The sequence below is a fragment of the Molothrus ater genome, chromosome 1, assembly GCF_012460135.2.
Source record: "Molothrus ater isolate BHLD 08-10-18 breed brown headed cowbird chromosome 1, BPBGC_Mater_1.1, whole genome shotgun sequence".
NCBI classification, from domain to species: Eukaryota; Metazoa; Chordata; class Aves; order Passeriformes; family Icteridae; genus Molothrus; species Molothrus ater.
The window spans coordinates 33150467-33165741 of record NC_050478.2 but is presented as its reverse complement, the minus strand read 5'-3'; the positions used below and the strand labels follow the sequence as shown (position 1 = coordinate 33165741).

Sequence of the window (15275 nt, the reverse complement as noted above, 5' to 3'; positions counted from 1 at the left end):
GAGGGTTTTTTTTCCTTATAACATGAATCCATGCTTAGTTGTTTAAATTATCAAGGAACAGAGAAAAAGAGACATTTATTTAATTACACCATCATTTTTTTGGCGGCATTTTATTGGATGCTTGGCTCTTACTTTGGATCTATTTTGGGCTATTTCATATAGATATTTATGACTTTCTTGTGAGTTTTTATTAATTTTTAAAATTAATTTAAATCTGTAAAAAGGTGCTCGATACTGTACTTTGTCCTCTGAATAAATAGCAACAATTAAAATGTTTTTAGGATTCAAAATTTATATCATTCCTTTTTGAGACTTTCAAATTTATCTTAAAGTGGTCGTTCAATTTATTTCTTATAAAATACAGTTATGTGCTCAGCTTGTGTTAACCAAAGGCTTTATTATAATTCATGCTAGAATGTGGCAGCAAGAGACAGCATCTGACAACTTCTTGGCTTTTTTTTTTTCTTTTCCCTTTTAGGAGTTTCCATGGGGTACAGATCATGCCACTGGACTGCATTTGGATAAAGGATGAGTTTGGTGTTTCATTGAGGAGTCTTCCAACGCATTTTCCAAATTACCTTTTAATGGTGTTCTAAGTGAGCTTATGTGACACAAATAGTATTGGATCATGAGTGAAGAAAAAAATTTTGGTGCGTCCCAGAAGATGTTGTCTCCTTCAAGAAGTACTAGCAGCTGCTCCTCCAAGCAGGGAAGTCGACAGGTACTTTTTTCACCAAGCTGAAAGCATTGCTAAGATTGGCTGTTTTTTTCTTGGATACCCGCAAATCTCTTAAACCTTGTTTTCCTGATGCTTGCTTGTTTTATTTCATCACTTCTTTGCTTTCCTCTCTCTTTTTTTGTTGATAGCATCTTGTTTTGAGTCAAATACATTAAACACATATTACTGAATAGCAGGCATGTGTAAAACTGGAATGCTTACAGTGAATTTTGATTTCTATCTTATTGTATGTATGGTGTCTTTATAGTAAAATACAGCTGCTGTTGCATCTTGGTCTCAGTGGTTTGATCCTGAAATACCAAATCTTTTCTGTTAGGCAGTACTTTTGTGGTAGAATATTGTGTAACTGCTCTGTTTATTTCAAGTTTCCAAGGAAAGGTGTGCATGGATGTGTGAAAGATAATTCATTTTTCATGAACCTGACACAGGGTTTCTTTGAATGCCCACTTGTGCGGGGTGTTGCTGTAGAGCTGCAGATAGCAAAATGAGCATTTGTGTAACATGATGCTTCTGCATGCCAAATGTGAACGTTGCTTTGTTTCCTGCTAAGAAGGTTGCTTCTGTTTTCTGTAAACCTCTCAGTTTCAAAAGACCTGTCTGCAAATGTTTGCACCTGACAGGTGAGGCTGCTGAAGAAGGCTTCATTTGTGGGCAAGAAATGCTGACCTGCAGCTGCACTGAGAATTAAACTTAAATGTGCTCAATCCATGTTTGCAGAGTCATGAGCAAAGTGCTCAGCATAAACTTTTATCTGTACAAGTGCTGGCTTAGTGGAGCTCTTGGAAGCTGCCTCAGGCAGATATTTTAATTGGAATTGAGCATCCCAATCCCCCAAAAGCTTTGGAGCCCTCAGCTGTGTTTTGAAGCAGCACCTGCTCTTCTAGGACTTCTGGCCCTGCTCATACAGTTGGCAAGGCAGACAAATGTCTGAACAATTTATAACTTTTAAAGTGCTGCACTTGTGAGAAATGCTGTGCATTACTGAACAATAAAATCCTTCCTCTCAGGATATCTTTTTTGTTTTCCTGCAATACTATTTTTTATATCCTCCATATGAGATTACCTTTGAAAAGTATATTTTAAAAGATTTGGTATTGGCTGTTCAACAGTTCGTGTCTATCAAGTGTTATCATTTATTATTTAAATAATAGGATTTACATGAGTATGACTAAATTCACTGCTGTCTAGTACAGCCAATATAAGGAACCATAATAATGCCATTTATTTGCCCTTTCCATCTGTGTATTAGTTTAAATGACAATACTTTAGGTGTTCCATTATGACAACAACAACCATCTAAAGTTGTATGAAATAGTTAAGAATCCCCTAATCAAAAAAGGACCACATGTACAATAACCTTCAGGAGCTTTTGTTCATTTGTTTGGATTTGTTTTGGTGTTTGTTTCAAAATCCTGGTAGAATAGTGGGATGTAACACTGTTACTGATACTTTTTTATTAATAGTATCCTGAAAGTTTAAATGATGTTGCCAGGTGCTGTGCAGCTTAGGGAGTGACATGCTATGATTTTGATATTCTTTTCTTCATGTTCCAGCTCCATGGAGGGCTTCTTATTCCTCCTTCAAACACTTGCATCCCTTGTGCTCATGGCTCGTGGGTTAGTGACAGATCTTCCTGAGGGGTGCTTTTCTCTGTGCTGCTGCTCTGATGCAGTACTTCTTTGAATCTGATTAAGTAGAAAGAAGATCTGAAAATAGTGGGGGGAAGAAGAGTTGAAGCAGGGTGAAATTTGCCCCAAAAAATAGCAGGATCTGAATTCTGAGCCTCTCTGGATTTGCTACACACAGACTTTATTGCTGATGTGTGCCAGCACCAAACAGGTGACCTGAGGCTGGGATATGGAAGCACAGTAGTGCCAGGCTGCTGTGTCTGCTGAAGTTTAGTTCCATACTAGAGGGCTGTTTGTGGGGAGCATGACTCCTGTGATGCAGAAAATGAGCCACTGTGCTAGAAAGGAGTTGGCTTAAGCAGGGCTGCAGGACTTTGAGGGATCCACTCCTTCCTTTGCTACATTTGGTGCCCGTTTCCTGCCCAGCTGCTGTGTGAACTGAACAGGTGAACACTTAATCCTCCTCCACTAAATTCACCTTCACTTTGAAGCCCCGTGGAAAGTTGGAGGCTACTGCCACTTCCCACCTCTTTGCTTTTCTGTTCCCCTCTCCTTCAGTTATGGAATGGGATCTCTTCCACAGAGACACAACTCAAATTCAGTTTTGTGAGGAAAGAAAACTGGTGTTGACCTTCCTTAAATTTAAATTGACCTGTGATCAAAAGAAGGTATGTTGTGCTAGTTATTTTTAAATCTAATATGTTAACTAACTTTTAAAATATATCCACCAGGGAAAAGCTTTGTGACAGGAGAACTGTTTTAAAAAACCTCCTGTTCCATAAAAGAAAACGAAATAATTTCTGCCAATTTTATGAACCGTAACAAATGCCTTAGTTGCAGCTGATGCCAACCCTTATCTTCCACAAAGTAGGTTTCTATTTTTGGCAGTTTAAAATATTTGGTCCAACTGACTGCATTTTGCACTGAAAGAGAGTGTGACACTGTCATCTGTTTCCTTCAGGGAGCTGCAACTGCAAGCATCAGTCTGAGAGCCATTCAGAATCATTACTTCATACTTTCCCCTGAAATAATTTGCCTTAAGGAGCAGTATGGTGCAGAATGTTGCAGAAAATGAGAAGGCTTTTATTATATTCAACTAAGAAAATGAATACATTTACCTACTAATGGACATATCTCTGACGACCAAAATCTATGGGTTTTTTCCTCAGCCATAGACTGAGTATGCACCAAGGAACGTGTACAGGGGAACTTTTAAGTGTCTATCTGAAATGAGCACCTCTAGACCTGAGAAAAGTAAAGATTTTGTTCCTCCCTTAGCCTCAGGTGAAATTTCTTCCTGGGCAGCAAATACAGTGTTGATAATTTTGTGTAGATTTTGGCCCAGATAATGATGCAAAAATCTTTTGTAGCATCATAGTCTTAAAACACAACCAATCTAGACAGGAGACTTATGCTAGAATTGTTAATGACATTCATCTGGGAGTTTTGGGGGTTTTTTTGGGGGGTGCTGTTGTTTTTTTTTCAAGTTAGTGCCATGTTTTGGGCTATCTCTTTCAGTTCCCTATTGTGGGGTAAGAATAAGCAAAAGGGAGTATAATTTGAATGCTTTCAGGAAATCCTTTGTCTCCAGTTTTCTCTTCTGCTATTTCAGAGGGATGAGTAGAGATGATAATCGACCAGCCTGATTCATTTGCCTTCATTTTAGAGTGTAAGCAGTTTTCTTTCACTTCTGCAGCTGCTCCCAGGAATAGCCAGCTGATGCTTTTTCCTCATTCAGTGAGGTGTCAAATCTCTCACAAAACAAAAAACCTGGTCAAGATCTGTAGGGTCTGGTGGAAAACCAAAACCAGTCACAGCAGCAGTGTTTTTGAAAAATGTGAGAGTTTGTTCAGGTGGGAAAGGTTGGATTCGTCTGGAAGGATGTATCTGGAAGAGGACCAGGTTCTCTTAATCCATCATGCCACCTCACATGTATCCAGCAGGTCCCCAAACTGTTAATTCTGTGAGCTTTTAAGAGGATCCATTTCTATTTCAACTCAGCCACCTTTATGTACAGCTGACAATTGAAGTGTGAGGTTCCCAGGGTAGAGAGATGAGTAGCAGACTTGCCTTCTACCTGAGATTTGGCAGGATGTCAAGCCTGCTTGAGGGGAAGCAGTGCTTCCACTTCAGATTTTCTTCCCATTTTCACACCTTTTATTTGAGAAGGCACACTCTAGGATACATTGCTCACCTGGAGAACTGTAATAAATATGATTTTCCTGCAGGAATGTGAGAGACACCTTGTATCTGGACTGCAGGAGAGGTTCAGGCAAAATTGGAGTTCTAATGCAGGGAACATTGTATTCTGTACTAAAAAGAATTTAAAAATTGTATTCTGATCAAAACTGTTAACACTGTGTTTATTCCAGATGAGTGTAATTGGCTGAGCTATTTCTCAGCTGATTCTTTTCACCTCACCCATGCAGTATCATGGGTCTGTCTCATTTCAGGAGTCCCTTTCTTTCTAAGCTTATCCTTACAGAAAGATGAGGCTCCATGGTGACTCATTGCAGCCTTTTTGAGTACTTAATGGAACATATAAAAAAGACTGAGAAGGATTTTTTACATAGTGATAGGACAGACAGGATTGGTCTTGAACTGAAAGAAGGGAGATTTAGATTAGCTGTTAGGAGATTTTTAGTGTGAAAGTTGTGAGACCACTGAAGGCTGCTCAGAGAACTTGTGGATGCCCCAGCCCTGGAAGTGTTCAGTGCCAGGTTGGATGGGGCTCTGAGCAATCTGATCTAGAGGAAGGTGTCCCTGCCCATGGCAGGGAGGTTGGAACTAGCTGATCTTGTAAGGTCCCTTCCAAACCAAGATGATCGATGATGCTGTAAAAGTTCCTTGATTGAGATGAAATTTCTGCTTGTCTCCTGCAATCAATGATATACTGTGTTTATGCCTAACCAAACTCTGTGAAAACTTGATCCCAAACAGGAGAAAGTTCTTTCATTAGGTACAACGCTAGAATATTGAAAAAGATCCACTGTTCACCACTACCAGATTAATTCTCAGTGCTTGGGTACTGCAGTTTAATATATTTTGGCATGACAAGAGAAATAGCTTGCTTGGTATTTGGGCAAAGCAGCTTCTAAGTTTTTTTGGCTACTTTCAAGAAGAAAGAAACAGAACCACTAACACAACATTTTTCTTAATCTCACAGCTGTAGCTGTTAGTTCTTCATTAGAATTATATGACAAAATGTATTCTCTCATAAAAATTTTGGTTAGGACAACTGCACTTCCGACATGTGTTGAGGTAGTACAACATCACTGGATGGTCTGTAGGGTGTTGGTTGACAGGAGCTGCCCAGCCCCACATTTCCACTGCTTGTGGCTCATTGTGGGTGAGTGTTGGCAGACTTAACTCCAAGCAGGAAAGCAGAGAAGCTTACCAGTTTGTTCTATTAAACAAGGCACAAGGAAAATAACAGAAATAATGGAGTGCGACCAATAGTGTGGTGGAATTATTAGATACCTTTTCAAAGTTGACTTCCTTGTAATGCCTTATTACACAAGTAATGAGCATATTACCTGATGTCATTTTTTTTCCTGGGTTTATAGAGATGAATTTTAAGGATTCTGAAGATTGATAAATTAGGACAGCTAGCACACTTGCTGATTTTTTTTTAATTTTGTTTCATTTTTCTTTTTAAGTTTTTGGTTTGTCTTTTTTTGAGGCAGCCAAGCTCTTTTTGGGAATACTTCCCTATGTATCTTATAGGGAGCACCATGAGTACTTACCTACCTAGAATAGTTCTCTTCTCCCTAATGCACTTCATACTAGTCCTTTTTTCTTATTATACTCTATGCATTAAAGTATTCTTTCTCTCTTTCAAATCTAAGGGGATGGTACTAGCACATACCATTTCCTCTCAGTTATTTATAATGCTGCATCTGCCAAGTCCTGGCAATAAATAATTCATGAGATCTCTCATCAGAAACCTTGAAACTCATGTTACTCATTGTCATTTGTAGTTGTTCCATAAATAAAAGCAATAAAAATACTGTGAGATTTAGACTCTTCTGGTTTGTTGCTGTAGGGTCTTTCATTTAAGAGTTCCTGGCTTTTAATTAGTTTTATCTGATGAAGGGTGACTTCTGTTTTTCTTGTAGTTTCCCTTTATGTCATATTCCTCACAGTACTTCCCTGGCTTTTTATATTGTTTTTAGTTTAGTTTGATTTTTTTTTTTTTCCTTAGGGAGGCTGCAATTTACAGCAATTTGAAAACCAAAAACCTTGAGTTACTGAGTATGGACAAAAGAGTTTTATAGAGAAAGATCTTCGTTTTTAGTGTCTTATTTTTTGCTTCATAACCTACAAAACCTATCTTTTAACGTAGGGCATTTTCTGTCTCTGATGACAAAAGGTTTTTTGCTAAATTGTGACTATGCTATGGTCATGCACTGTGTGTATGTATATGCAGGAAAAGATACATATAAAATTCAATGAAGGATGATGTCATAAAAATTATGTTTTGTTTAGTGGTATTGTTTCTATCAAAATTAAAAAGAACCTTATTATCTCTGATGATACATAACAAAATGTCGAGATGGAACCTTGGTTATATTTCAATGTCAATTGGGTTTTGTCTTTTTTTCTTATAGCCTTCTTCTTCTTGACTCTCTCTTAAAAATTCAGTTATTTGGAAGAAATAAGATCTACATTTGGATTTTCTGTTTAAGCAGGACAGCTGGGAAATTGTAGAAGGACTCCGGGGAGCAATGAATTGTACCCAGGAGCCACAGAAGCAGGAGGGCTGCTTGCTGAAAAAGAGGAAATGGCCTCTGAAAGGCTGGCACAAGGTAGGAAAGGAATGTGCATCTGAAAGCTTGAGTGGGACTTATTTGGTGTGGTTTTGTGACAAAAAGGTTACATAAAAGCAGAGAATGTGTTCCCCAGAGAAATGGAAGCAGAGAGGATGTGTTTGCTATTCTTATGATTGTGCCTTTTTCTTTTTGTGTGTGTTTTGTTTGGTTTTAATTCTCTACATTTCTGTTACAGAGATACTTCTTTTTGGACAGAGGGATTTTGAAGTATTCTAAATGCCGAGCTGATGTAAGTGATCAGAAACCCTTTAAGGCCATTACAAAGTAACAAGTATCCAAAATAACAAAAATTCCCTGCTGTTGGCAACGACAAATAGAGTTTTCAGTAGTTCTAAACAGTAGGTTGAGAGGGGAAGAAATGCTGATTTCAGAAGGTAATATTTATCCTTTTGCTTTCATCTGGAGTGATTGTGGGTTTTTTACCTTTTACTTTTTTGCAGATAGAGAGAGGAAAACTTCATGGCTGTATTGATGTTGGACTTTCTGTCATGTCTGTAAAGAAATCAACAAAATGTATAGATTTGGATACAGAGGAGCAGATATACCACCTGAAGGTAGGTCTTCAAGATTGTTGTAACCTTGCTCCCAAACTACTGCCATTAGCTGTGTAGGTTGGAGCACTTCTTTTTAATAGCAAGAGGTTTCTCAATTGCACTAATAACTTTTTAGTCTCATCAGATTAGTTTGCACTTAATAACAGGAGAGGTCTTATTGCACTGTTTTAGGGCCCAGAATCAGTAACCCTATTCTGACCAGAAGCCACATGTTTAGCAGTGCTTTTTTCATTTCTTGCAAAAGTGCTTTTGTTTTCAGTATCTTCATCCTTGTCTTATCTATAAGACGTGTTTTCCGTGGTCAAGTATGAGGATTTATACTTGCAGAATAAATTGTTTTGAAACGCATCAAGAATATCAAATTTCTGTTTGTAATTAATTAAACACTCACCTACCCTTAACTATGGCAATTAAGAAATGATAAATGCGAGGGGCTTTATTCAAATTTTAAGGGTTTTTTAAATCTGTAAGTTGCTCTAGTATTGTGTTCTGTATTGGAAGGAATAATTACTAACTGTAGTTTCTTTTTTCCTTGACTTGATCTTGTGATTGATTTTCTGTCATGCCTAAGCTCATATAATGTGCATTTTGGTAGGAGCATCCTTAGAAAAACTTTCCTGATACTTTGCCAGTAAAGGTCAGCCAGGCTAGCTGTCTAATGAGCACAAAATTCCATAATTTCTTTGTTAGTTATTTCGAATGTGAATGTCATCCACCCTGAAATTTTGTGCAGGTGAAGTCCCAGGAGCTGTTTGATGAATGGGTAGCAAAGCTTCGCCACCATAGAATGTACCGCCAGAATGAGATCTCCATGTTTCCTCACGACGCCAATAACATTTTCTTCCCCGTGTCGACTACCACGGACTCTGTCCCAGGTTTCTGTGATTCTGCACCAAGTAGAAAGGTAATAGTTTTTATGTATAAATAATGAGCTTCCATAAGGAATTAAATTAGTCTAATTTGTGTTCATTAAATAAAGAGCGTCATGGAAGTTGTTGGTGGCACTTAAGTTACGTTGTAAAATGTCAAGAGGAAAATTTATTATTTATTGATTTACACCTGAGCAGTTTCCTTTATGATGTTGTTAAATTTTTAGTAGTTTTTCACTATTTTAATCTAGTAAATTGTGCTTTCACAGTGAATTTCAAAACTGTATATTGAGTTAGAATCCTCGTAATTTTTGGGACATATATCAGTATTTGTCTGATATGTGCTGGTGAATATTAGTCACAGAAGAGTACTCAGCTAGGTATTTTTTTCCCTTTAGCATTTTGCTGTATATCCTTCTTATGAACCCTCTCTCCTTTTACATGAATGAAGCTGACTACTTAACTAAGGAGTATGTAGGAATTATACACGAACTCACTATTATACAAGAAATTATATATACAAGGAATATATATTATACATATTTTATATTATTTATATATTTATATTAGATAATATATAATATTCATATATAATCATATACATTAATATTTATATTTATATATTTATATTATGTGAATTTATATAATATATAATGTATTTTAATATATTATATATTCAAGGAATTATACAGGAAGACCACTATTTATATTTTAACTGAGGCAGAAGCTTTACTCAGACCAATCCAAGGGCTGGGCTGTGGGTGGATATGGGGTCTGGATGGGTCCAGTCAGCAGTGTACTTCTCTTTTGGTAAAGTCTGTGAATTAGTTTCACAAATGGCCTGACAAATGCTCAGTCCAACCCCATAAATGGCCTCTTTGCAGTTTCATGGAAGATGGTGTGTGTTCTGTGCCTGAACACAGCCTCTGTGCCTTCAGCTGTCTGTACATTGGCTGGCTGACCTTCACCCAAAGCAGCTCTTCTGCTCCAGTGTAGAATCACTGGTTGCTTTTGAGAATCAAAAAAAAAACCAAACTGCTCTGTGTTAGTACAACTGAGATGTAGTAACTGTTTCTGTCAGCTCCAGATCCAGAATGACTCTTGAGCAGCAATGCCCTTCTTGTTCTCCTTCTGCCCAAGGCTTGCTTTTCCCTGGTGTAATTACTTTATGATCTGAGCAGGCTCGTTCCCCAATACCCGCAGTTCCTCACTTTATCCTGAGACTGAGAATGAGTTGTAGCAAACGCAGACGTGTGTCTGAACAGCTTTTTGCGGGTGGTGGAGCAGGAGGGGGTCTGTGTGAGTGGGCAGCTGAAGGAACAATAACTCACCCTGCGGTAACCAGGCCGTTCTGCAGAGAATTGTCTGCAGCACCTCGTGTGCCAGCAGCAGCTCCAGGGCTCTGACAGCCTGCTCTCCTGACAGCCTGCTCTCCTGAGGCACTGCCTGCAAGGGAAGGGCAAGTCTCCTGTGGACATTCAGTTGTTTTCTCCTGAAAGACAGCAGGGATAGAAGGGGAGCAGAATATCAAGGGCAGAAGTGGAACATTGCAAAGTCCGTGGGATATTTATGCTAGTGCCCTCAAAAAAAAAAAAAAAAAAAAAAAAAAAAAAAACCCAAAAACCTAAACCAAAGAAACCTATGTGATCAGCATATCTAAAATCTATTGCTTACTGTCAGGAAACCAGCCATTTCTTCTTTGGCATGAAAGACTTTAATTCAGACTATTAATCCAGATTTGCACTGCAAAGAAGCCCTACTTATTTTCATGTGAAAAATAGAAGGGGATAGTTCTTAAGCTGCAGTTAATCACCTTAGCTGTGCTCAAGCTAAATGGAAGTCTGCCAATTTACACCAGCCTTAGCTTGGTGTTAGTTGATATCACTCTAGCACTTAGGTTATTTTGAGAAATATATATATCAAGTGAAATTTGAGTTGCATTTTATTTGCTTTTAGCAGCACCTGATTGGTTTCCACTTTTTTTTATTGTTGTTGAGAGACAGGTGTAGTTATCTACACACTTTTATGTGGAATTCCTGGATTCTAAAGCTTAACTGTGCTGATCCAAAGCAAAACTATGAAAACTGGAGCTACACAAGCTCTCTCTTGTCTGCTTCTTGGTAATCCCTACTTCCTTCTTTCCTCATGCTCACCTCACTTATGTATTTGAGTTCTGGAAAAACTGGTTAGGTGAGGGCAATTAATGAAGAGATAAATGTGAAATTGGTTCACAAAATGCCAATATAATTGCCCATCATTAAATTCAGTTTACTTGTGCTTTTAAAGGTGCTGAGATTATTATTTGGATATATATATGTGTGTATGTATGTGTATGTCTAAATATATGACTAAAGCTTTATGTAGGAATAAGCCAGCTAAGCTGCATTGATTAATTTAAAAACAAGTGTGCTCACTGATGCTTACTGCTATTGCGTACTGACAAAATACCAAATGACATCACATGGATGGTGCATTTTATTTTATTCTGAAACTCAGGTTGGTGGTTATGCTGTAAACTTGAAAAGGCCAACTAAGGAAGCTGCAGCTGAGTGGGATGTAGATGAAGTTTCTTATTAATAGATTTAAAATTAGTACTACTGGAGTTCTGATATAAGGTGAGCAGGAGGTTGTAATGAAGTTTGTAAATTGTATGCTTCAGAGAAGAGCCAAACAATTTAGTCAGCTTTTCTCATAACCATAAGTAAAGTGGCTGTGTAAAGGCACTAGGATGAAACAGTTTAAAACTGATGATTAACAAGATGTTGACAAAGCATGTGATTTGTGCATCTTCTTACCTGGGTTTTATTGAAAATGAAAGGTTTAGTAAGATGTACAAATAATTAGGTGTTTGAATGGCTATTATTTCTAGTTAGGTTAGAGAAGAAAACAGCATTATAGGCCGCAATCAACTGGTAATATACTGGGTAAAAATTTCTTACCATTGGAAGCTACATAATTATACTCTTCAGTTAGCTCTTACACAGAATTTCCATCACCTCTTGGATCATCTGATGATGGGCACTGCTGGAATTGAACTAAGTGTGAAAATGTTTACAGAGGTGTTGTCAAAGGGTGGTCTTTACCCAGATAAGGTGTATGGCCATCCCTGTATTAAGGACTGTTGAGCCAAATCCATGCTGAAGTCTTTCAAACTTGTGTCAAATTTTAAATGACATCTAGCATCAAAATTTTAAATGATATCTTGTTTTTCCACTGAAAAAATAGCATTAACAAATGTGTGTGTTACATCTTAGCTACTTTTGGGGCTTCTTTGGCAAGTGTGGAGGAGGAACAGAATGTCTGAATTTGGTCCTCTTCAGATATAGTACTTTATTTATTTTACACAATCAATAGGTTGGAAGAGACCTTCAAGATCACTGGGTCCAACCCATGCTCTAACACCTCAACTAAACCATGGCACCAATGCCATATCCAGTCTTTTTTTAAACACATCCCCCACCTCCCTGGGCAGACCATTCCAGTGCTTTATCACTGCTTCAGTAGAAAACTTTTTCCTAATATCCAACCTGTATTTCCCTTGGTGTAGTTTAAGACTGTGTTGACTTAATTTATGCAGAACTTTGCCCTTCCTCAAAATTTAGTTTTCAGCAAATTTTCATGGTTCCTTGAGTTTTTCTGCTGTTTATGGACAGCAGTTACATTAGTTATCATGCCATTGTGCTCAATGACTATATACCTAGTCTGGATTGTACACTTTTTTCCCCTCCATGTAATTGGTGCCTTCAGTCCTTGTCCATGATCATCGTCCTCAAGTGCTGGTTGTCAGAATTTGTGCATAAACCATTAAAATATTTTGTGTTAATACTTTACTCGTTCTTCTTTGGAACAGGCAGGCAGCTTGACCAAACAGAATTCAACGTCAACTGGAGGTAATTTGTCGTTTTCTTTTTCGAGTAATGAGTCAAGGATTTCATCTTGGTTACAGTCTTCTGAAGACATGGAAAAATGCTCAAGAGGTAATTATATTTCAAGAAAATTGAAAGTAGCCTAATATTTTCCCTAGTTTTTCCTTAACAATGAGAGTATTATACACTAAGTAGTCATTACTGTTAGAATTTTCTCTGAAACTGGAGGAAGGAAAGATGTGGTTGTCGATTAAGTGGTTACTCACTTTTTTTTCAAAAGAACTGGTAATTTTGGATGTGGGGGGTATCAATTGCAGGCAGCTCTTCAAGAAGCCAATGCATTTCAGTACATTTGCTTTTATATAGGAACATCATGTTCAGTAGTAAGATTTGAACATCCAAAACCTAGTAACTTAAAAAGCACTGAGTCTTTATACTTCAAAGTCGCCTTCTGCTTTCATGCTTTACTAAGAGCAGGAAGATCTTTCTCATGTTGGCAATGTCTATGTGATATTTATTTTTTAAATTTCTACCTACCAGTGAGCTTCATCTCTAATGCAGAGGAGCCTCACCTCTAGGTCTGAATGTACAATTCAGTGTTGATGCCTGTGGCATTCTTACCCTCACCATGAGGAGCTCTGACAAATCTCAAACTGCAGAAATTATCACATTATTCTCATTTTTCTGCATCCAGCAAGGAGAAGATATCATGATCATTATACACACCACATAGATGCATTTCAATATTTTGAATTTAAACTTGACTATAGGATACAATCATTTTATCCAGCAGTCTAATGCTTTTAGTCAATGAATAACTTAAGCTAGCTGCAATCAAAATAGGATTAACCTTCAAAGAAAGAAAACTGTCAGTGTGTCTGTTACTTTAGGGCAACTGAAAATACTCTCTTGTTCCAAACAGACCTCTCCAACTGTCACACATATTTACTGGAAATGAACCAGCTGTTACAGAGCATGGATGTTCTTCACAGGACATATTCAGCGCCTGCTATAAATGCTATGCAGGTTTGTTGTTTAAAAACAAAACCAAAAACTAATTTCCCTTTCAATTCCAAAAAATAACCCCAAATCCTTAAGAATCGAGGTGTTTCTTAGCGTTGTTGGATTTATGGCAGTCTCTATTGCTTTTGTTTGTGCGCTGTTAAAAGGTTGGACCTTTTGAAAGCCCAAAGAAGGAAAAGAGAACACACAGGAGGTGGCGATCCAGAGTTGTTGGGAAAGAGGCTAAAGGAATGTTACAGGTAACTTCAGTCCTTTCAGAGCCCACCTTCCTCCAAACCTTAGTTATTGATCACTACTTGGCATGACCAGTTAAGGAAATACTAATCCTTTTTAAGTAGAGTCCTCTATTAGCTCATTTTAAGTGGTAATATATCAGACAAAACACAAATGTGATGTCATTGATATCTGCAATAGAATATCTTTCATGTTACCTTCAGGACACTGGTCACATTTTTTACCCATTGTCAGTCTTCTCTAATTTGTTGGAGTTTTTTGGTTTGTTTTTTTTTTTTTTTTTTAATGAGTACAGATTTTTGCAAATTCCCTAGATAGTTTTGTGCACATTTGCACCCAGAAGGCATGTGATTAGATACTTATAAGTGGGGGAAATAACCTAGCATATGTAACAGCTCTCAATGGGCTTGTTTTTTTTTGAGTTTGGCAATCTCCCATTATGGCACCTTGGGCGAAGTTATATCTCTGGTTTCATTTGCCAGGTGTCATCCATTTAAAGTTTCAATTGATAATTGACAGTATTTTTTTTCATTTTTGGTGTCTCCAACATGGAATCCAAGTGAGTACAATAAAACAAGATTTTCTTTTGTTTATGAAAACATCACAAATTACTATCCTACTTACAGGTGCCTTCAGTATTTTCTGCCCCTATGAGACTGCATGCTTCCAATCCAAACTTATCTACAATAGATTTTGTAGAGGAGAAAAATTACTCTGATGGCTCTGAAACATCATCAGAATTTACTAAAATGCAAGAGGACTTATTTCACGTTGCACATAAAGGTAAATGAAATTGTCTTTTATAAATGGTTTTATATCATCCCAGTTTAGATAATGATATGACTTCTGAGAATGTTAGAAAACACCCTTCCTTTAATTTCCTTGAGGAATTGCAAGTGTTGAGATCTTGAGTAGTATGAAAAAGGTGGCTTAATCACCACTTTTTACAGTTTTTATTTAATAGAAAACTACCTCTTGTTTTATGTGCTAAAAGCCTAGATTGTTTTATTTGTTGCCAAAAGGTAAAATACCTAAAATCATTTGCTAGAAATACAGCAGTCGTTACTCTCTTGTGCTTGCACACATATTTGTGCATATGGGTGCATTTATGTTTCTATATTCTGTGTGCTTCACTGTGGTTCAGAGTCAACATTTGTTGGTGATGCAAGGGTTGCTATGGTAGTAACCTATTTTTAGTGAATACAGAAGAGTAAATCATGCAAAGCAGCCAGAGGGGGAGCTTGACTAGAAATACTTCTTCCCTCAAAATCATTTTTCATTAGCAAGTGCTTTGTTCCATCACCCGCGCACCAGAAACATTTTTATTGTTTAAGTGATCTTGGTGAGGGAGGCACTTAAGCATTTATAGCTGAAGGGCTTTTGGGAGGGTTGGCTTTTTCCCCTTTGGCACAGATAATGGTTGATGGTATCAACAAGCATTCTTTGCTTGCTGTTCCCCTTTGGTGCTGATGTATCTTGATTCTGTTATGTAAGGAATGTATGTAAGTAGTAAACTTCATAAAGCCAATT

The 15275-nt window shown here is 37.5% G+C and overlaps 1 protein-coding gene across 2 annotated transcripts in view; it reads left to right on the top strand.

Moving 5' to 3' along the window:
• Positions 1-15275, top strand: part of OSBPL3 (oxysterol binding protein like 3) — an 86941-nt gene that overhangs the window by 40657 nt on the left and 31009 nt on the right. For both annotated transcript variants that reach the window (XM_036406504.1, XM_036406503.1), the window contains exons 3-11: positions 479-721; positions 7059-7175; positions 7375-7428; positions 7640-7753; positions 8487-8657; positions 12473-12599; positions 13411-13514; positions 13658-13750; positions 14372-14528. In XM_036406504.1, the coding sequence (XP_036262397.1) occupies positions 629-721; positions 7059-7175; positions 7375-7428; positions 7640-7753; positions 8487-8657; positions 12473-12599; positions 13411-13514; positions 13658-13750; positions 14372-14528 (1030 nt within the window). In that variant the 5' untranslated portion in view covers positions 479-628. The remainder of the gene's footprint in view (positions 1-478; positions 722-7058; positions 7176-7374; positions 7429-7639; positions 7754-8486; positions 8658-12472; positions 12600-13410; positions 13515-13657; positions 13751-14371; positions 14529-15275) is intronic.